The 24,202-nt window shown below is 39.7% G+C and overlaps 1 protein-coding gene across 1 annotated transcript in view; it reads right to left on the bottom strand.

The window, feature by feature from the left end:
* The window catches only part of LOC136864695 (lysosomal acid glucosylceramidase), a 182,484-nt gene that overhangs the window by 64,194 nt on the left and 94,088 nt on the right, over positions 1–24,202 (bottom strand). Inside the window, exon 4 of the mRNA XM_067142017.2 lies at positions 9,853–10,006. Coding sequence (XP_066998118.2) covers positions 9,853–10,006 — 154 coding nt within the window. The remainder of the gene's footprint in view (positions 1–9,852; positions 10,007–24,202) is intronic.

Below are 24,202 nucleotides of genomic sequence, written 5' to 3' on the forward strand. Positions count from 1 at the left end.
ATGGCAAGCATAATTAGCAGTCATATGAGTTTTAGTGAAAAGTGAAAGGGTATGTATAGGTACTTTTAGGCAGAAACAGGTTCCAAGAAGGACATTCTCAGGAATCATTAATGAACAATAGGAGTGTGTATATGAGTATTTACAGAAGGCAGAAGTATTCAATCAGCAGTATATAAAAATTGTTGGCTATGAGGATAATTTTCAGGTGGAGGAGATGTCTAATATTAACCCTGGAACAGTTGTGCAGTGGTGTTCTATGCCACAGTGCTGAATATTTTGAATTGCAGTATCTCTATCAGCCAGAAGTGATGACCACGGCATGTATTCCTAGACAGACATGTTTCTGTTGGGACAGACTACTGGTACCTTGGTTCCTTCCTGCCAGTCAGTCACTACTGTGTGCTGAAAAAGGAAGTTACTCATCTGCACCACTCCGTTGCATGCACAACTGGCAAAGTAAGCAAAAGTTTCAGGAAGTAAGCTGACGTTCATCATATTTAATGAATATATCAAACCCTGTCCTTATTTTTATATAATATTGTTAGTTACTTCAGTTTACGACCTGAACTGAAATTTCAATTTTTCAGGGCAACATGAATTGTGAAGGAAGAATCAGTGTGAATGATGGTGAAAACTTTGAGCGTATTGTTCGGGATATTTTAGCAGTGAGTTCTGTGAAAGAGGAGTAGCCAACAGCCTTTGAGGAAGAATTTCATGAAAATGACATCATTATTGAAGAAGTGGAATGGGATGTCACTTCTATTGATTCTGAGCAGTTCAATGAAGAATGCTATGAACCAATGCAGGTGAACTCTGAATTCCAATTTTTTAAATGTAAAGTATAATGAAACATTATTTGCTAGCCATCCTACAGCACCAACCAATAGGACAAGGTTAAAAAATAAAAAATAAACATAATTAAAATATTTTCTGGACCCATTAGAGTTGCAGGGGATGCCAAGTCATCTGGAGGTATTTCACAGGTTCATTTCACTGGACATGATTGATAAAATTGTTTTTTACACCAATAAATTTGTAGAGTGCAAAAGGACTGTAAGGAAACAACTCAGGTGGAAATCAAAGCTCTGTTGTGGTTAGTCCACACCAAAGTTAATAAACAATGTTAACAAAACAAAGTTAATAAACAATGTTAATGAAAACATTTTTATTAATACATACTTCCTGATTTCATTTATTTCTTTGAATTCCGAATTTCCATTGAATTTTCTATACTTCGTTGTTACAGTGTGTTGAAAAGTGCCTGGTTGGACTTTAAAATACTGCTTATATTTTTTGTTTCATTTTATTTCTGATATACAGTGCTTGAATGCCATGTTTATTTTACATATGCTTGTGATTTTAATGTATGATTCCTTTTCGTAGACATAATTCATATTATTTGACATCCATCAATTTTCTATGTACTGTATATTATTTCCTTTTTTATATTAAGATGTATTACTTAATTTAATAAACTAATAAATATTAATTTCCATCCATTAAATGTAAATTTTCTCAACTGAAATGAAATGTCGTATGGCTTTTAGTGCCGGGATATCCCAGGATGGGTTCGGCTCGCCAGGTGCAGGTCTTTCTATTTGACACCCGTAGGTGACCTGCGCGTCGTGATGAGGATGAAATGATGATGAAGATAACACATACACCCAGCCCCCGTGCCATTGGAATTAACCAATTAAGGTTAAAATCCCCGGCCCGGCCGGGAATCGAACCCGGAACCCTCTGATCCGAAGGCCAGTACGCTGACCGTTCAGCCAACGAGTCGGACATTTTCTCAATTAAAAGGGCTGTGCAACAAAATTTTGATTTGCAGCACAAAATGTTGCATGCGACTCTTTGTGTCCTAACAAGAGGTGCAACTGCTCCAAGGCTAACATAGTACTGAAATTTACAAAGATATTTACAATAAGATACAAAAGATGGAAACTACAAAAGCAGCTAGAATTGATAAGATTTATGAGAATATACTAAAGGCAATGGGTTGGGAAATAGTAGCATATATGAACTATTTACGTGATTACTATTAGTATGAAGGAGACATAGCAAATGAATGGAGTGTTTCTATAGCAGCCGCTGTGTTAAAAGGGAAGGGTGACAAACATAAAGATATAAAAGATGTTTTACATTCAAGAGGTGAAATGGACTGTATTGTTATTCACCTATCGGAGGCTTTTGAGAGGGTAGATCATGGGAAAATGCTGACATAAATGAGGGCAAGTGGACTATATAAGGGACTGACTGAATGGGTGGCTAAAATTCTAGAAAATATAATTTGGGAATTAGAGTCTGGTCCTGCAATGATTAAGCGGGGAGTTTCTCAAGGCAGTATTATTGGTTCTTATATACAATATATCGATTATATGAGTAAAGAACTGGAATCAGAGATAACGCATTTTGTGGATGATGCTATATGTTATAGAGTAATAAATAAATGAAACGTTTGTGGGCAATTGTAAACAGACCTTGACAATGTTGTGAGATAGACAGCAAACAGTATGATGGTAGATGGTGTGAAAAGTCAGGTTGTGAGTTTCATCAATTACTGTGTTGGTGAGGTCAAAGTACTTCATGGGAATTATTGTAAGTACTTATGAGTTAATATAAGGAAATATCCGTATTAGTGTAATCATATTAATGAGGTTGTAAATAAAGGTTATAGAACTCTTCATATGGTAACAAACTCATGTCCTCATCCCGAGGTGATGCAGCTCTTTTCAGGCACACCCCCATTGGAGTTGAGCTGCATGTACCATTTCAACCACATACCAGCCCTCCTGCCATTCTTAAATTTATGGCAGTACCGGGAATCGAACCCGGGCCCCCGAGGACGGCAGTTAATAACTCTAACCATTATGCTACAGAGGCGGACTCTTCATATGGTTATGAGGGTATTTAGGGGTTGTAGTAAGAAAGTAAAGCAAAGGGCGTATAAGTCACTGGTAGACCACAATATTAGAATATGGTTCCAATGTATAGGACCCTCACCAGAATTATTTGATTCAAGAACTGGAAAAAGTCCAAAGAAAAGCAGTCCAATTTGTTCTGGGTGATTTCTGACCAAAGAGTAGTGTTACAAAAATGGTGCAAACTTTGGGCTGGAAAGACTTGGGAGTAAGGAGGAAAGCTGCTTAACTAAGCAGTATGTTCTGAGCTGTCAGTGGAAAGATAGCATGGAATGAGATTAGTAGACAAATAAGGTTGAATGGTGTTTTTAAATGTAGGAAAGACCACAATATAAAGATAAAGTTGGAATTCAAGAGGAAAAATTAGTGAAAATATTAATTTATAGTAAGAGGAGTTTGAGATTGGAATAATTTACCAAGGGAGATACAACCTTGACAATAAAGTTCAGTGAATGAAGTCAGAATGGTTTATCTGGCAACACTGGTGACACACAGCGCTGCACTTGCGTAGCAGCAGATTTTGATCACCTGCTCCCAACGTTGTTCAGTTGAACATCATGTGTGTGCCGTGTAAGACCTGTTTGACACAGTGCATGTTTAGTGCGTTGGTTCTGAACTGTGAACAGGAACATGAACGACCAAAAATCAAGGTACAGTTTTATTTTAAGCTTGGCAAGACACCAAGAGAAATGTGTGCGGTGCTGGTACGTGTTTATGAAGCTTAAGCACTGTCCTTGAAGTGTGTGTACGAGTAGTTTACCCATTTTTGAGGAGGCCGGGAAATTGTTTCCGACGATCCCCGTAGCGGAAAACTGGTGACCGCCATCAGTGACAAAAACATTGAGAAGATGAGGACATAAATCACAAACGATTGGCCATTAACAGTGTGCATGATAGCGGACCAACAGCAGATTAACCGTGAACCTGTGCGACAGATCGTTACCCAGAAGTTGGGGAAGAGGAAAACGTTTTCTCGTCTTGTGCCACATCACTTGACTGATGATCGGAATCAGGCATGTTTAGAGGCTTCACAGGATTTTGTCTAAACGGCGGATGCGACACCAAATTTCTTGAACTGTATTGTCACTGAGGATGAAACCTAGTATCTCCGGTACGACCCTGAAACGAAACAGCAAAGCATGGAATGGCGTTCTCTGGGATCCCCTTGTCGGGAAAAGGTCAGAGCTGAAAAGTCACGCATCGAAACAATGCTCATTACCTTTTTCGATAGTCAAGACATTATCCACAACGAATTCCTACCATGGGGGAATGACGTTGAATGCTGCACAGTACATTGAAATTTTGACCCGTTTCATGAAACGTCTACGCAGGCTACGACCCCAGTACGCACAACAACGTTCATGGTTTTTTGTCCATGACAACGCTCACCCACACACAGCCAATATCATCAAACAGTTCATGGCAAAAAAGGGGGTGGTGCAACTTGAGCATCCCCATTACTTGCGAGATCTCAATCCTCCAGACTTCTTCCTATTCCCACAACTCAAACTCACTTTGAAAGGAAAGAGATTTGATGATATTCCTAACATACAACGAAACGTGACAAGGCTTTTGAACACCATCTCAAAGGAAGCCTTCTTGCAAAGTTTCCAAGACATCTATCGCTGATCTCAGCAGTGCATAGTTATGGGAGGGGACTATTTGGAAGGACAGTAAGGTCACTGTCGTGCATTGTTCATCTTTGTTGATAGTACAGGACTATTCACTGAACTTTATTGTCACAGGCTGTATTTGATAAATTTCCAACTTTTTGAAATTATTTAAAAGACTGGGTAAAAATCTGACAGGGAATCTGCCACCTAGGTGACTGCCCTAAATGTATATCAGTGGTGATTGATGGATGATTTATTGGTGGAGAAGTGATATGGTCTCCATATGTTTCACTGAAGAGTGGGTTTGCCTATCTTCAAAAATCAGCATTGATACCATGACCTACAAGCCTGGAAAACTTGTCATAGAACTGGATGCCAGTCTTGAAAACCTAAGTAGTTATATTTAGCATCTTTAATACTCACTAACCCCATCTTCTGTAATGATGCATTGTTATATCTTTCTTAACATACCATCCACCAGCCTATCAGGCCATCATTGATCCAGTTTCTACCACCAAACAATGATGCTTTTGTGTAAGTCTTGCAGATTGTATCTTATATCAGAATGCCCAAACTAAGCTTGCTTTAATTGATCACTGACATATTTCATAGAGTTTATGTCTAGGAAGCAATGCAACTTCTCTAGATAGGTGGTATGGTATTAACATTGACAATGACAATTTCTATACATTTGATGCTGATTTTTGTTATCTATAAAAATGAATTCCTCTCCAACACAGCTGGGAATCGAGCGCAGATCCCTCTAAACCGAAGGCAACTACACTGACATTCAGTCCAGGAGCTAGGCATATAGCTGACAACTAAAGGTTGTTACATCTGCTTTGTTTGTATTGAAGCTGAGAAATTGGCACTGGTCAAGTTTATCACTAATATTTGCATATCTAATGGTGTTTATTACAGATTAAAGATTCTGGTAAAGACTCTCAGATTTTCCAAGGTCTGTTGTATAAACCTGTTGGTATGTGAATTTAATAAGAGTGGTGATTAAGCTGTCTGGCTCCATGGCTAAATGGTTAGTGTGCTGGCCTTTGGTCACAGGGATCCCGGGTTTGATTCCTGGCAGGGTCGGGAATTTTAACCATAATTGGTTAATTTTGCTGGCACAGGGCTGGGTGTATGTGTCGTTTTCATCATCGTTTCATCCTCATCATGACACACAGGTCACCTACGGGTGTCAAATCAAAAGACTTGCATCTGGCGGGCCAAACTTGTCCTCGGACACTCTTGGCACTTAAAGCCATACGCCATTTCATTTTTGGTGATTAAGCTAAACTACCTGAGACATGTAGTGTGAATACTGAATCATTTGAACTTGTTAACACTGATGTATACAAACACTTTTAAAGATAATATATAGATTATAAAATCACAGCAATAGAACCCGCTTTTGGGTGGTTAGGCCGTGTGCATTATGCAGAGTTTCGTCCAGACGTGCCATTTGGACTCATCAGCTGGAATGGCACGCCCCTCCAGGACTCTGCTTAGCAGTAGCAGACCAAACTGTGTGGCCTCGCTGTGTTAGCAAATCAAGTTTGCTAACCTGCTAAAGGAGAAATCATTTCTCCGTTCAAAAAATGCTCCCCCATTGGAGATACAATGTCAAAAAATGCTTTCACAGCCGCAGATCTTAAAATCACAGCAATAGAACCCGCTTTTGGGTGGTTAGGCCGTGTGCATTATGCAGAGTTTCGTCCAGACGTGCCATTTGGACTCATCAGCTGGAATGGCACGCCCCTCCAGGACTCTGCTTAGCAGTAGCAGACCAAACTGTGTGGCCTCGCTGTGTTAGCAAATCAAGTTTGCTAACCTGCTAAAGGAGAAATCATTTCTCCGTTCAAAAAATGCTCCCCCATTGGAGATACAATGTCAAAAAATGCTTTCACAGCCGCAGATCTTAAAATCACAGCAATAGAACCCGCTTTTGGGTGGTTAGGCCGTGTGCATTATGCAGAGTTTCGTCCAGACGTGCCATTTGGACTCATCAGCTGGAATGGCACGCCCCTCCAGGACTCTGCTTAGCAGTAGCAGACCAAACTGTGTGGCCTCGCTGTGTTAGCAAATCAAGTTTGCTAACCTGCTAAAGGAGAAATCATTTCTCCGTTCAAAAAATGCTCCCCCATTGGAGATACAATGTCAAAAAATGCTTTCACAGCCGCAGATCTTAAAATCACAGCAATAGAACCCGCTTTTGGGTGGTTAGGCCGTGTGCATTATGCAGAGTTTCGTCCAGACGTGCCATTTGGACTCATCAGCTGGAATGGCACGCCCCTCCAGGACTCTGCTTAGCAGTAGCAGACCAAACTGTGTGGCCTCGCTGTGTTAGCAAATCAAGTTTGCTAACCTGCTAAAGGAGAAATCATTTCTCCGTTCAAAAAATGCTCCCCCATTGGAGATACAATGTCAAAAAATGCTTTCACAGCCGCAGATCTTAAAATCACAGCAATAGAACCCGCTTTTGGGTGGTTAGGCCGTGTGCATTATGCAGAGTTTCGTCCAGACGTGCCATTTGGACTCATCAGCTGGAATGGCACGCCCCTCCAGGACTCTGCTTAGCAGTAGCAGACCAAACTGTGTGGCCTCGCTGTGTTAGCAAATCAAGTTTGCTAACCTGCTAAAGGAGAAATCATTTCTCCGTTCAAAAAATGCTCCCCCATTGGAGATACAATGTCAAAAAATGCTTTCACAGCCGCAGATCTTAAAATCACAGCAATAGAACCCGCTTTTGGGTGGTTAGGCCGTGTGCATTATGCAGAGTTTCGTCCAAATGAGTCCAAATGGCACGTCTGGACGAAACTCTGCATAATGCACACGGCCTAACCACCCAAAAGCGGGTTCTATTGCTGTGATTTTAAGATCTGCGGCTGTGAAAGCATTTTTTGACATTGTATCTCCAATGGGGGAGCATTTTTTGAACGGAGAAATGATTTCTCCTTTAGCAGGTTAGCAAACTTGATTTGCTAACACAGCGAGGCCACACAGTTTGGTCTGCTACTGCTAAGCAGAGTCCTGGAGGGGCGTGCCATTCCAGCTGATGAGTCCAAATGGCACGTCTGGACGAAACTCTGCATAATGCACACGGCCTAACCACCCAAAAGCGGGTTCTATTGCTGTGATTTTAAGATCTGCGGCTGTGAAAGCATTTTTTGACATTGTATCTCCAATGGGGGAGCATTTTTTGAACGGAGAAATGATTTCTCCTTTAGCAGGTTAGCAAACTTGATTTGCTAACACAGCGAGGCCACACAGTTTGGTCTGCTACTGCTAAGCAGAGTCCTGGAGGGGCGTGCCATTCCAGCTGATGAGTCCAAATGGCACGTCTGGACGAAACTCTGCATAATGCACACGGCCTAACCACCCAAAAGCGGGTTCTATTGCTGTGATTTTAAGATCTGCGGCTGTGAAAGCATTTTTTGACATTGTATCTCCAATGGGGGAGCATTTTTTGAACGGAGAAATGATTTCTCCTTTAGCAGGTTAGCAAACTTGATTTGCTAACACAGCGAGGCCACACAGTTTGGTCTGCTACTGCTAAGCAGAGTCCTGGAGGGGCGTGCCATTCCAGCTGATGAGTCCAAATGGCACGTCTGGACGAAACTCTGCATAATGCACACGGCCTAACCACCCAAAAGCGGGTTCTATTGCTGTGATTTTAAGATCTGCGGCTGTGAAAGCATTTTTTGACATTGTATCTCCAATGGGGGAGCATTTTTTGAACGGAGAAATGATTTCTCCTTTAGCAGGTTAGCAAACTTGATTTGCTAACACAGCGAGGCCACACAGTTTGGTCTGCTACTGCTAAGCAGAGTCCTGGAGGGGCGTGCCATTCCAGCTGATGAGTCCAAATGGCACGTCTGGACGAAACTCTGCATAATGCACACGGCCTAACCACCCAAAAGCGGGTTCTATTGCTGTGATTTTAAGATCTGCGGCTGTGAAAGCATTTTTTGACATTGTATCTCCAATGGGGGAGCATTTTTTGAACGGAGAAATGATTTCTCCTTTAGCAGGTTAGCAAACTTGATTTGCTAACACAGCGAGGCCACACAGTTTGGTCTGCTACTGCTAAGCAGAGTCCTGGAGGGGCGTGCCATTCCAGCTGATGAGTCCAAATGGCACGTCTGGACGAAACTCTGCATAATGCACACGGCCTAACCACCCAAAAGCGGGTTCTATTGCTGTGATTTTAAGATCTGCGGCTGTGAAAGCATTTTTTGACATTGTATCTCCAATGGGGGAGCATTTTTTGAACGGAGAAATGATTTCTCCTTTAGCAGGTTAGCAAACTTGATTTGCTAACACAGCGAGGCCACACAGTTTGGTCTGCTACTGCTAAGCAGAGTCCTGGAGGGGCGTGCCATTCCAGCTGATGAGTCCAAATGGCACGTCTGGACGAAACTCTGCATAATGCACACGGCCTAACCACCCAAAAGCGGGTTCTATTGCTGTGATTTTAAGATCTGCGGCTGTGAAAGCATTTTTTGACATTGTATCTCCAATGGGGGAGCATTTTTTGAACGGAGAAATGATTTCTCCTTTAGCAGGTTAGCAAACTTGATTTGCTAACACAGCGAGGCCACACAGTTTGGTCTGCTACTGCTAAGCAGAGTCCTGGAGGGGCGTGCCATTCCAGCTGATGAGTCCAAATGGCACGTCTGGACGAAACTCTGCATAATGCACACGGCCTAACCACCCAAAAGCGGGTTCTATTGCTGTGATTTTAAGATCTGCGGCTGTGAAAGCATTTTTTGACATTGTATCTCCAATGGGGGAGCATTTTTTGAACGGAGAAATGATTTCTCCTTTAGCAGGTTAGCAAACTTGATTTGCTAACACAGCGAGGCCACACAGTTTGGTCTGCTACTGCTAAGCAGAGTCCTGGAGGGGCGTGCCATTCCAGCTGATGAGTCCAAATGGCACGTCTGGACGAAACTCTGCATAATGCACACGGCCTAACCACCCAAAAGCGGGTTCTATTGCTGTGATTTTAAGATCTGCGGCTGTGAAAGCATTTTTTGACAATATATAGATTGTTATGAAAACTAAAAAATCACCCACCATTTTTAATTGAATCTGAAGCTGTCATTGACTGACATGGGAAGGATATGGTGAAAAGAGTTGATCCTCTATTGTTTTCTATTATTAGCACTGACCAAACTGAACAGTAGAAAATGCAAGTACAGTAGGCCTACATATCAGTGGTACCTCAATAGCACAAAGATTTATTAAAAAGGGATTGGTCAGGTTATAGCTCTTATTGGAACATGAAAACTGAATCTTGTGGTTTGCAGAATACTTACCTTAAAGTTATAGTCTTCTACACTCAAATTAAAATGCTGTAATGTGACATCATTTTCAAGATCATCATATGAGTATGTGTGAGTGGAGAAGTCACAGCCAGCCATAGGAACTCTGACCATATTGTACTGAAGACCCTCTGGAGAATAGTATGATCTGGAATGAGAAAGAGTTCACTTGAATACCAACATCTTCATTCTCATTTCAAGTACATACAATTGTCTTTCATTTCTTTCCCTTTATCTCTTCGTGTATGGGAAGTTCTTAGAAATGCTTGCCATCACTGTATTTGTTTCCTGATCACTGATACCTTGAGGGAACATCAACAGAAAGTATTAAAGGAGCTACATGAACTTGAGCTCAAAGGATCTCTAAGCAGATGGGTATGATAGTAATACCAATAGCCTGTTACACCGACAAGGAAAGAGGCCATATTTTAACTTTCAAATATTAAAGGCTATAAACAGAATTTAAACATTTCTAAACTGTTTCCATCAATTTATGATATACAGTATGTTGAAAGAAGTGTGATTTGATAGAATCTGATGATGTTCTTTCAAGAACAAAATACTGTATGTTACTGTTTGTTTAATAGTGTGTTTTTATTATTTAATAATGTATTTTTACATGTAAGCCTATGTCATAGGGTTGTAGTTGTTACATATAGTGTTCAGCAGACCAGAGAACTTAGTTACATTACCGGTAACTCAGTCAACACTGGAAAGTATGGTTTCATTTTTAACAAAATAACATCTTATGGTTAGAGCTAGAGACAAAACACCCAGATTTAAACAGTTCTGTACATTGTTCAGATTGGATAACAAATTTATGAACAAGATGTTGGTGGTTGTAAAAGGTTCAATTGACCTTCTGAGGAACCATTTGTAACTTATAACAGTTATGAATTACATACAGATCAGCTGATATCTCTCTGCTAGAACACATTACTCTCCCACCATCTCGATTATAAAAACATGTATATTTTGAATGATTTGTCTACTGAACAGGCTCTTGTTGGAGGCAGCTGGAAAATATTTGCTGTTGCAGATAAATATATGCAGTTTTAAAGATAAAGATTATGCACTGTAGTATGTTCAATTACTTTACTATTACAGTACTTGTTTGAATCAAACTTGGTCCCATTTCTTAAAATTTCCCAGTAACACATGGCTGTGCTCCCATGTGATAATGACTTTTACTACCTATATCAGCTGCTATCACAAGGAGAAAACTCATTCAGCATGCTTTGGATCAACACGAACTTGTTGAAATAGTAAGATATGCATGAATCTTTCATGTCTTTTGGAGGTAATAGCAATATTGCTAACAAAGTTTGTGAGAACATTTTTGACATAATAATAATAATAATAATAATAATAATAATAATAATAATAATAATAATAATAATAATAATAATAATAATAATAATAATAATAATAACAATAACAATAACAACAATAATAATAATAATAATAATAATAATAATAATAATAATAATATAATAATAATATCGTATGGCCTCAGCTACCGTTTGCAGACATTTCGATTTGACGCCATCTGGCTGTCTGCTCGTCAATTTCGACGTTCCGGTTTACTCTGTCCGCCATCTAGCGGACCTAGAGTAAACCGGATCTCTCTTGGGCGTCTATGGCTGAGATTTTAATTAATTTTGTCGGGTAAATACCAAATGTATCACCAGAGATCTTTTACATGCCGACATCGTACGACATGGAGTGTCGATTGGACTTTTTTCCGCCCTTCAAAAATCCGACTACCTCTGCCGGGTTTGAACCCGCTATCTTGGGATCCGGAGGCCGACACTCTACCACGGATCCACAGAGGCAGCTATAATAATAATAATAATAATAATAAAAAAATTAATGTTGTATTGCTCCCTTTTTCAATACTGTAATATGTAATATTTTGAATTACATTAACTATTAAATATTGCATATTATAGTATTGAAAGGTGGACCATTACGACATTAATTTAATAATTATTATTGTTATTACAATTCAATACGGATCAGAACCATGAAGTTTATATCCTATGAACTTTTCTGAGTTAAACACCAAAAAATTAGCCAGTGAAGTTTATAATCAGTGCAAAATTCTAGGAGAAGTGATCTATATATGTAAAAATGAATGTGTGTATGACACAGTTGTATCGTGTTCATTTGCCTTCTCCTCTAACATTTTTGTTGTGGCCTATTTGCCGTAGAAATCTGTGTTATGTTTTGTTTATTTCCCCCCCCCCCACCCTGAAAATGGTTTTCCGTGGTTTCCCATTTTCACACCAGGCAAATGCTGGGGCTGTACCTTAATTAAGGCCACGGCCGCTTCCTTCCCACTCCTAGCCCTTCCCTGTCCCATCGTCGCCATAAGACCTATCTGAGTCGGTGCGACGTAAAGCAACTAGCAAAAAAATGTTTATTTCCCAACTTGTCTTCTTCCAATTATTTCTCTACGTGATTGAGTGTCATGTTTTTGAAATCTGATAGCCTACTCAGCGTGAGCGACTAATTCTTACGTTTTAATAACCTTCAATGTTCTATTTCGCCATTTAGGCACTAGAGAGAGCATATTCTGATTCTGGGTTTTGCTGCTCTTGGCGGCAAGTGGTGTAACTTTATTTGTGACCTCGTTGGTGCTCTCCGGCTAATGAGAGCTCAACCTGATTATAGGCACACCTTTGTCTTGCTTGCCTGTAGCAACCATATTATATCTGTTTGACTTACATGAGTGAAAGACGCGTTCTTGGTCGGTGTTCTGTCCTGGATTGGGACGAGACAATCGACTCAGGCTACCCATGCTAGCGTGATGGTATCTTCATCCTTGGAAGAGTTTTAAATATTCCTTTTCTTTTTTTTAATTCATCCTTGGTTACTCCTGCAGATTGAGTATACTTTATGAAGGTTCTTTCTTGTGAGTATGAGCATTGCGTTACCACATCATGGGAAGCCACATCTGATACTGTAAGTCTCTAACGTTCATTCTCTTCACCTTGGAATTATCTCACCATGATGAACTTGTCCTTTATGTAAAACCATAGTATTCATTGTAATCTCTCATGTGCGGTGCCTGCTAGAAATTTGTTCTTTCGGTTTGGACTTTTAAAATCACCTATCTTCGATCTATGTAGTGTTATCGGGTTCTAAATTTGTATTTTACGATCAGGTTACTACCACGATATGATTGTTATTCTTAATTTCAGAAGAGTTACCTTATGATAATATTGTATGCCTAAAGAAAATCTGTGAATGGGTTGTTAAAACAACCATGTGAGTTTCTACAATGTTTTAATAATTTGGGTTTATTATTTTCTTAATATCTGCCTTCAATTATCTTTATTTGATTCTATTTTCCTTTGGTGTTTTTGCCTATTTTATTCACCTTGTTAGTGTAGGTAAACTATGTTTGCTCCTCGCCGTGATAGCGTGTTTATGTTGCCATGGCAATGTCGATGGTGATAGTTACTATTGTTGAATTGCTGATTCATGAGGTTGATGTTATGGTGTTACATTGATACCGTGTAGAATCTGGTGGCGTGATTTCTTGTTTATTTATATATCGTTAAGTTTTTTTGAAGATTTTCTGCTTCATTGGTGTTACCTTTCTCACTCTGTGTGAGTGGTTTAATAGTCTATAGTTTCTTCTTGGGGTCGTGATAAAATATTGTGGAAACTCACGAGGCAAAACTTCACCCCAACAAAAGGAGAATCTGGTTTAAAGGAAATGAGAAAATAGCTTTAATTAACTTTGGAAAAGGGGTACTAATGAGAAGTAATGTGTGTTCAATCTGTTGTTATTATTTTGATTTGATTTTCTTGTTACTTGAGCAAGTCAGCTGGCTGCATTTTAAGTTACATAGTAAATTAATTATTTCTGAAGTTCAACTAAGAGGACAGTTACCTTACTTTGTTCACCTGTGTTATGAAAATTTCTTGAATTAAAAATATTCTATTTTCTGAAGCATGTGTGTTCTTCTTTCTGATAGTATAAGCATTTTGATACTGGGTACAGGTTTCTTTTAGTATCCACGGGTTTTGTTGTGACAGCTCTCCACCAGTTCAGGTAAGTTCTTGTTTGTTTGTTAGTTTGTTGGTTTGTTTGGGTGGTGTATTATGGTGTCTGTTTGTGCTTCCACTTTTGTTGTTAATGAACTAGCACATTTGTGTAACAGCTGGTTCGAAGTTTGACTGCCATTAGCGTAGTAGTGGTTTGGACTGTATTAACGGGTCATGCATGTAAATGACACATCTCCTCCTAAACCACTGGAGTAAAACAACGAAACTTGGTACACTCATAACTTACTATCTGGAGATGAGCACTGTAGAGGTAAGCCATCCCTAGCACGGTCAGGGGGCTTATATGTAAAATTAATCGAAAATAGTGAAGAATACATAGTTTTCAGGTTCACTGAGGTGAATAGTGACACTCCAGATTTTTTGAAGTACAAGTTCAGCTGCCTTTGGAGTGGGGGGGGGGGGAGGAAGGGTGAGGGGTAGTGATATATAAAAATAATAAAAAATAGTGTCGAATCCATAGATTTTGGAGTCACTGAGATGAATAATGATACTCCGGAATTTTTTAAAAGTCCAACTTCAGCTCCCTTTAGGGTGGGGGTGGGGGGTGAGGGGTTAGTGATATATAAAAATAATCAAAAATAGTGTTGAATCCATACTTTTCAGGGCTGCTAAGATGAATAGCGACACTCTGGATATTTTTAAAGTACAAGTTCGGTCCGCTTTGGGGTAAGAGACGTACCAATATTACCTAATATCTGGAAAGTATAATGTGGGGGCAAGCCACCCCTAGAACCCCTAGAGAAGGGGTGAAATATATCTATATTAATTAATAAAAATTAAAATAGATGTGAATTAGTGAGGTACTTCCATGAATCTTAAAAACTTGGTACCAGAAAAGCTGATGACTTTAGGATTCATAGAAAGATCAAATATTTTCAAAATACCTTGAGGGGACCCTGCTGGCAGTCTAAAATTTGGGGCTAAGCATAAGAACGCAATCGAAATATTTATCCAAAACAATAACCTAAAGGTTTCATGGGCTTAAAAGTTTCATGGAAGTCCTAATTTTTAACCCCGTCCCCCAAATCAAGATGGCGGCACTATCTTCCAGACGAGCTAGAAAATTAAAATTTGGCAAAATTATAGCTTTTAGCCTGTTATCAAAGAAAAAAATATGAGGTGTTTATTTTTTTCAATTTTACCCCCGAAAAATAGGGGGTGTCTGGCCGAGGTGGTAAAGGCGTGCTCGGTTCGACCGGAAGGACGTGGGTTCGAATCCCCGTCAGGAAGTCGTAAAATTTAACAAACGAGATTTCGACTTCCGGAGGTGCACATGGCTCTGAGGTTCACTCAGCCTGCACAAAAATGAGTACCAGGTTAATTCCTGGGGGCAAAGGCGGCCGAGCGTAGAGCTAACCGCTCTACCCCATCAAGTGCCGATGTTACGGATAGTGGAAGCCTTTATCTTCCACCACTCCAAGGGCCTTCATGGCCTTTACGGATATGACTTTGCTTTGCTTTTTACTCCCGAAAAATATCGAAATATGAAGGCAATTGTAATGACGGTTCAGACCTTCCTTTCGAGGTATTTGGTGGCTAAACGGTAAGTTGTATCACAAAACGGATGACACAATCTCGGTTCAATTTGGAGTGATCTACAACTTTGGTCCTATGTCTTTTTGTCGTATCTCTATTCCTTATACGTTAAATTTGGCTCTATTTCTGGACTGTATGTAAATTTTGCACTTTTTACACGTGAATTGGTAGTTTGATTCACTTATCCGCAAGATAGGATCATCAAATTCTACGCGAACTTTGGGCCACCAAGTAGCTATATGTGAGCCAAATTCTATGTTTTTAGCAGCCCCATATGTATCCGAAGAATAATGCACTTTGAGAAAACCTTACCCATATGTCACTCTATTGAAAGTTTCTAACTCAATCTTACCCATAAATAGATGAGATACGAGAACATTTATCATAAGTCCAGCCATTTACGTGTATACCGTATATGTGGCGTCTTATCGTACAATCCATTTGTTGATATGATGTACCGTTTAGAGCAGTTACTTTAAATGAAGGTAAAAATGCACACACTTTCGTATGTCGATCTGTATTTATTCAATGAATTCGATTTGTAGCAATCTAGAAAGAGTATGTGGGCGTTTGAAATTAATACTTTACAAATCGATAATGACTCCCGGCAGGAGGGCGTCTGCTATGTTAATCAGTATTCCCCACTTCGACTTAAACTGGCAGTATGAATGGGGTCCTTCTCCAACTCCTGTGTACCATTGTAATGAATAATTTCCTTCTCGATTTGAACTGTCAGAAGGCTAGGGAGCATGCATTTTTTCAAAACTTCTTTACCCGACTGTGTCTGGTAGTAGGCAAGGGTGCCCGCCATTATAAACAAATTTTCCCATCTAAAAAGTGACCGACGTTAGACATAGTGGCCTGCTGTTGTAACGGAAACTCACCAACTCGGTGTGCCTGGCAGTAAGCTGACTGGCATTAGCAAAAGGGGCCTGTCATTATATTGATAACAGCACAACTCAATTTTTACTGGCCGTAGGGAAGGTGCTTCCCCTTATAATTTCCTCACTTGTTATCTGTCTGGAAGTAGGAAATGAGACCTGCCATTGCAACGAAAACTCCCCAAATCGATTGTGACCTGCAGCAGGCAATAGGGCCCGCCATTATAATGAAAATTCCCAACTCAATTGCGAAAGGAAGTAGACAAGTGGACCTGGTGTTATAGTCACAATTCCGCAACTCGCATTTTACTTTGGAAACGGGGACCTCGCTATGCTGTTTCTCGGATAACGCTAAGAGACATGGAATTTAAAAAAATCTTATTCACTGCATGTACAGTAATTTACTTTGATTTCCGTATAAAATACCGTAGCGAAGCACGGTACATTTGCTAGTAGTGTATAAAATATACTGGCGCAACTTCCACGAGCATCATCAATCAATCAATCAATCAATCAATCAATCAATCAATCAATCAATCAATCAATCAATCAATACTGATCTGCATTTAGGGCAGTCGCCCAGGTGGCAGATTCCGTATCTGTTGCTTTCCTAGCCTTTTCCTCAATGATTTCAAAGAAATTGGAAATTTATTGAACATCTCCCTTGGTAAGTTATTCCAATCCCTAACTCCCCTTCCTATAAATGAATATTTGTCCCAGTTTGTCCTCTTGAATTCCAAATTTATCTTCATATTGTGATCTTTCCTACTTTTATAAACGCCATTCAAACTTATTCGTCTATTCACTTATTCATTCCAATCATTCATTGCAATCTCCTATGGTCGATTCAGGATTTCACTCCCTCTCAGTACAAGTTACAATTTTTTAAAGTATATATTAAAAGGGCTATTTTTAAGTAAGAACTATTTTGCAATAAAAATTTACTGAATATTTTCTATATAGAATGACTGTCATACCTATTTTCTACAAACTTTCGATTACTTTTCCACAGTCTTCATTTTTGTTTAAACATTTGTTGTATCTTGAGGTAAGTTTTGCAAAGCCACGTTACAGAAGTCTGCCACCTGCTATGAGAGCCATGTATAAATCATTGTTTTTCTCACCGGTGTTGAAATGCTTGCTTTTCAAATGAAAGATGGTAGTCGCTAGGCAGTTTAGGGCTACTTTAGTGGAGGGTGTGATCAAATTGCTGTCAGCCAAACAATTCGGTGTGAGCTTGTCTTTGAGCTGCAGAGTGAGGTCTTGAAGCAACAATATTCTGGCTGACAGGTCATGGCAAGTATTCTGGATTGCGGAGAAAATTTTTGTCAAAGTTGCATAATACACAGCTGCATTGATTGCTGTCCCTGGCGGCATGAAGACCACTAGCAGAACACCATATCTGTCCCAAAAGACGGTTGCCATAATCTTGCTAGTTGAGAGAGTCTGCTTGAATTCCACTTTTGTTGGAGATGATTTGAGCTATCACTCAATGGATTGCTGCTTGAATTCACTGGTAATGTGGGACATCCATGTTTCTCATCTCCCAGGATGATGTGCTCCACTAATGCTTCACTTAGTGGGTCAAAATTGTCAAAGCACCAACAACTGGCACGGCTCTTCGCTCTTCATTCTGCGTTCCTTAGTTAGCACTGATGTTCTGGTAGTCCAAACTTTCTGACACAATTTTGTAGTAAATTGATCGTGAAATGTGTGGAAAGTGAAGTGATAGGGAGGATATTGTGAACCATCTATTTGCACAAAGTGTGGTGTCGACCTCACGCACAACATCATTGCTGATTATAGATGGCCAACCAGAGAACATTCTTCCGACCTTCCTTGAATAACTTTACCCACTAACTATCACTCATAGCAGTGGGTCCGTACTCATCACAGATGCTGACATGCCGATTCACGTTCTCAAGTAACAGAAAAGAACAGCTGAAGCGTGTGGTATTAGCCTTAGAACTGTACAGAGGATAATTAAGGAAAGTAAATGTTCATTAGAGGCAAGTGGCAGCGTACTATAATAGTCATCAGGTAGACATTACAAACGTGAAAAGTCTGTGACGAAATTTAGATGGTTTTAATCAAGACGTTCTTAGGTGCAAAATATATCATGTGTATGCTGCAGGTGAATTTCCAACGGCAAAGAAATTAGTGGCAGCTATGCAAGAAGACGAATCTTTGTGATTCCTAGAATGATAATGCTACGTATTTTAATGGTGTGAGTTTCAGATACATGAAGTATAATGACGGAAGAAAGTTCCTTTGATATCGTTGCTTCAAGGGCCATATCCTTCAGGACAATGAATCAAATTAGGCAAGAGGAAAAGGCTTAAATCTATTACCTAGATGAAACTTGGGTATATCAGAAACATGCCAGAAGAACTAGCTGAAAATCGAATGATGGCTTGGGGTGGGGGGTTTGACACGCGCGCAGTTGTTGCAGCTGGTTAAAAGGAATAAGTCGCGCAAAAGAGATTACGAAATTGACGGTGTTGCTCGTGAGCATGGCCATAGGGTTGTGTGCTTGCCGCCATATTACTGCCTGTACAATCCGATAGAACTTGTATGGCCGCAGACACTGAGAAATTAGTTCACGTAGCTATTGAAAGTATTACGGCAAAGTCATGGGTGGACTGTGTTTAGCGTGCTGAAACCATCCTCATTATAGAAAAAGCCTTGGAATCCTTAATCATCAACCTGCAAGAATCTGCATCGGATACAGATTACGAGTGATGGAGAGGAAGACACAGAATGATAAAGAAGGTATGGTGGAGTTATTTTACTTATAATCTCTGACAATGTATCGAGAAACAAGAATCCATTATTTACAGAGTTTACATTGTTATTCCTTTCATTCATTCAATCAATCAATCAATCAATCAATCAATCAATCAATCAATCAATCAATCAATCAATCAATCAATCAATCAATCAATCAATCAATCAATCAATCGATCAATCAATCAATCAATCAATCAATCAATCAATCAATCAATCAATCAATCAATCAATCAATCAATCAATCAATCAATCAATCAATCAATCAATCAATATTGATCTGCACTAAGGGCAGTCGCCCAGGTGGCAGATTCCCTATCTGTTGTTTTATTAGCCTTTTCTTAAATGATTTCAAAGAAATTGGAAATTTATTGAACCTCACCCTTGGTAAGTTATTCCATCCCCTAACTCCCTTTCCTATAAATGAATATTTGCCCCAGTTTGTCCTCTTGAATTCCAACTTTATCTTCATATTGTGATCTTTCCTACTTTTAAAGACGCCACTCAAACTTATTCGTCTACTAATGTCATTCCACGCCATCTCTCCGCTGACAGCTCGGAACATACCACTTAGTCGAACAGCTCGTCTTCTTTCTCCCAAGTCTTCCTGGCCCAAACTTTGCAATATTTTTGTAACGCTACTCTTTTGTCGGAAATCACCCGGAACAAATCGAGCTGCTTTTCTTTGTTTTTTTCCAGTTCTTGAATCAAGTAATCCTGGTGAGGGTCCCATACACTGGAATCATACTCTAGTTGGGGTCTCACCAGAGACTTATATGCCCTCTCCTTTACATTCTGACTACAACCCCTAAACACCCTCATAACCATGTGCAGAGATCTGTAGCCTTTATTTACAATCCCATTTATGTGATTACCTCAATGAAGATCTTTCCTTATATTAACACCTAGATACTTACAATGATCCCCCAAAGGAACTTTCACCCCATCAACGCAGTAATTAAAACTGATAGGACTTTTCCTATTTGTGAAACTCACAACCGAACTTTTAACCCCGTTTATCAACATACCATCTGCTGTCCATCTCACAACATGATCGAGGTCACGTTGCAGTTATTCACAGTCTTGTAACTTGTTTATTACTCTATACAGAATAACATCATCTGCGAAAAGCCTTACCTCTGATTCCATTTCCTTACTCATATCACATACATATAAGAAAACTTAAAGGCCCAATAATACTGCCTTGAAGAATTCCCCTCTTAATTATTACAGGGTCAGATAAAGTTTCGCTTACTCTAATTCTCTGAGATATATTTTATAGAAATATAGCAACCCATTCGGTCACTCTTGTCCAATTGTAATCACTTTTGCCCACGATCCACGCTATGAAATTCTCTAGACAGATCAATCGCGATACAGTCCATTTGACCTCCTGAATTAAAGATATCTGCTATATCTTGCTGGAATCCTACAAGTTGAGCTTCAGTGGAATAATCTTTCCTAAAACCGAACTGCCTTCTATCGAACCAGCTATTAATTTCGCAAACATGTCTAATATAATCATAAAGAATGCTTTCCCAAAGCTTACATGCAATGCATGTCAAATTTACTGGCCTGTAATTTTCAGCTTTATGTCTATCACCCTTTCTTTTATACACAGGGGCTACTATTCTTCGTTGTAATATGCACTGGTGTGAATAGCCTATATGTTAAACCTGTCTTTTATACTGGAGGTATGTTACTGAATATCCTCAATGGCTAGAACTTCCAAAGTAATCTTACGGCATTATTATATACATTTCAAATCAAACAAAACATCCTAATCTAAGGATTACTGGCAGCTATTGCTTTCTCTCATGCATGGCAACGTCGTAGTTCAGATTATCCTTCTATTTCTGTCTGTCTGCGCCACCCGTCATCGTTTATGCCACCTAGTATAGTGGAATGAAATCAGTAATACCGTAATAAATTGCCACTCTATGTGTACCCTTCTCACATTAGCTTAAGAAGATGCTTCGCTTTTATATGGGACGGGGCAAGTAATGGTTAATGTCGGATTCATTGTAATTATCTGGTCTGTTGAAGTATCATAGGACCGGGCGAGTTGGCCGTGCGCGTAGAGGCGCACGGCTGTGAGCTTGCATCCGGGAGATAGTAGGTTCGAATCCCACTATCGGCAGCCCTGAAGATGATTTTCTGTGGTTTCCCATTTTCACACCAGGCAAATGCTGGGGCTGTACCTTAATTAAGGCCACGGCCGCTTCCTTCCAACTCCTAGGCCTTTCCTATCCCATCGTCGCCATAAGACCTATCTGTGTCGGTGCGACGTAAAGCCCCTAGCAATATATATATATATATATATATATATATATATATATATCATAGGAAGACGGTCGGGTAGAATTTCATGAAACTTGGTACGTAATGTAAGGGTAAGGGCAATTAGAATAGTAGTCACTCATTTTACGATTCGTGTTAAAGAAGGGGAAGTTGAGAGCAGTAACGGCGATTGGAAATTAAAATTTCAGGGGAAAAAATGTATAGACAACAAACAGTAACCGGATTTGTGGAATACAGCGACGGGGGTATATATATACACACACATCAACACTTTTTTAAAAAAGCTACAAAATGGTCCTTTTTTAATGCTCTCTGAATGAATTTCGACAGAGCGCTAATAATAGATTTTTTTCGAGATTTTGATTCAGTACTATACAATAAAATATTCACTGCCGCGCTGAGTGGCTTAAACGTATGAGGCGCTGGCCTTCTAACCCCAAGTTGGCAGATTCGATCCTGGTTCAGTCCGGTCGTATTTGAAGGTAGATTTACTGGCACTTTAGAGAACTCCTGCTGGACTAAATTCCGGCACATCGGCGTCTCCTAAAACCGTAAAAGCAGTTAGTGGAACGTAACACTTCCACCAAACGAACAATATTATACATGTATTACAATTAAATAGAAGTACCGTACCAGTAAATATAGCCCGAATTTATCAATATTTTTAAGTTGGCATGAAGTATCTCTCAAGGAAATTTCAGGTAATTTATAGCTAAGGTTTGGTACAAAAGGAACGGTCCTGTCTATAAGAAAACTTGAAAATTTACTGAAGAATAGAGTTTTATTCAGAAAAATCCATGTTGACGTGCACATCACCTTACTGTAGATATTTGCTGTCTTCAACATCGCCTATCAGATGACCCGTGCTCCTAGGTCACCATGCTGAACTGCACTGGAACTCGTTCGGCAGGCTGCTCGCGTTACGATGAGATGAAGCTGGAACACCCAGGTCGGCTTGACACGGGATTGAACTCGAAACTTTGACGTTCTGGACGTTCTCCGACGATGTTGCGGGGTAATCACTCGTCACTTAACTCACACGAGTGTCCACAATTGCACAGTCCCCCGATACATTTGTTTCACAGAACTGTTTAATTTAATATTGCCGTGATATGCAGTCGAACTCTACTAATCCTTTGTAGATATAAGATGAAGATGAAGATGCGGATAGCATCGAGTTTAGAAATAAATAAAGCCCATTTCATGAATAGAAATAATGAAACTGAAAACTGTCCACGCACTAGGCACAGTTCGTGGTGGCTTTCCACTAAATAAGGTCGCACTTGACATTTAAATAAATGTATGACTGGTCAAGAGTTTATCAAAGACACTGCTGTCAATCGTGCACTAATAATAAACACTTTGATGAAGAAAATAGTAATTATCGAGCACTGAAAGATGGGCGCACTTGACATAAAACAAAATATGCGACTGCTCAAGAGTTTATCAAAAGACACTTCTGTCAGTAACGCACAAATAATTAAACACTCCGAAGAAGAAATAATGCACAGTTCAGAAGGTAGTTAGATTGAATCGAATAGCGTTCACTTCAACTCATAAATTGAAAGTATGAAAGTTGGCAAGTACCGTTATACATGGACACAGTTTGAATTGATTATCGTTCAGAATGAACCACTTGTGTCGAAGCACAAGAGTATACCTTTTACAATAGGTAATAACTTGCATTAATATTAGTGGGAAAGTTTGAACACTTTCATGAACACTCTTATGAAATTACGCTGACTGAGATTTTAAAAGAATATCACAGTTAATAATATATTACAGTAGTGTCACATTGAAATTAATAGTACTTGTTCAGAGAATAAGATCCGCAATGGCAACGTGGTAATAAACTAAGTTCCACAATTAGGTCACACCGAGAAGTTTCTTCACGCGCACAGATTCTAAGTTCAACTCGACTGATGGACTCTAACTCCATTATAAAGACGATGTATAATTTGAACTTCAACACGCGCACAAATTCTAAGTTCAACTCGACTGTCAGAGTTTAAGTCGACTACGAAGACTTTGAATAATTTGAAGATAGACTTGGTCAGCACTTCGACGAACAGTAATGATGCAGCGTGGAGAGTCAGACTGGACTCCCAGTTGTGACTGACTGATTTGGGTCAAGTGAGCTCGCCTTATATTCTATTTGGGCTCCTACGTCATCAGATAGTGTGATATTTTTGAAGTTGATTATCTCGAGAATCCCTCGACGGATTTGCTTGAGATTTACAATTGGAGACGTTCATGTGATCCTCTTAAAAATACGTATCTCCATAGTTGGTGTGATTATTATAATAGAAGTTTTAAAAATTTTCACATCGAATATTCGTGAAGGGGTGACGTTCTTTCTGGAACATACCAGGCCAGGCAGGCTATACGTGACGCGTCAGGCGGGTGGCCTATCTTGTTCCTGCAGCTACGTCACTCAGCTGCGGGCGTAAACAAACCAAGTTCGCAGGGAATGTCTTGCGTGAGATGAAACATAATTAATCGTCGAAAATACGGCATGTACCGCTCGTAACCGGTAGAGTACGGCGTGATTATGCAGTTAAAAACCATTTAGTATTTGACTACACACTAAGAAACTAACAGACACTAAAGAGACTGCAGAAGGCGATTTGGCCACTCCGGCTACAATAGACGGAGTAAATCCTATAAGCCATTAATCGACACCTAGCTGCCGCTGGAGGATAGTGGTGTGAGGTGAGGTCGTCATGTTTTGTCCCCAAGTATATATAAAGAGACAGTCT

The sequence above is a fragment of the Anabrus simplex genome, chromosome 1 (assembly GCF_040414725.1).
Source record: "Anabrus simplex isolate iqAnaSimp1 chromosome 1, ASM4041472v1, whole genome shotgun sequence".
Taxonomy (NCBI): Eukaryota; Metazoa; Arthropoda; class Insecta; order Orthoptera; family Tettigoniidae; genus Anabrus; species Anabrus simplex.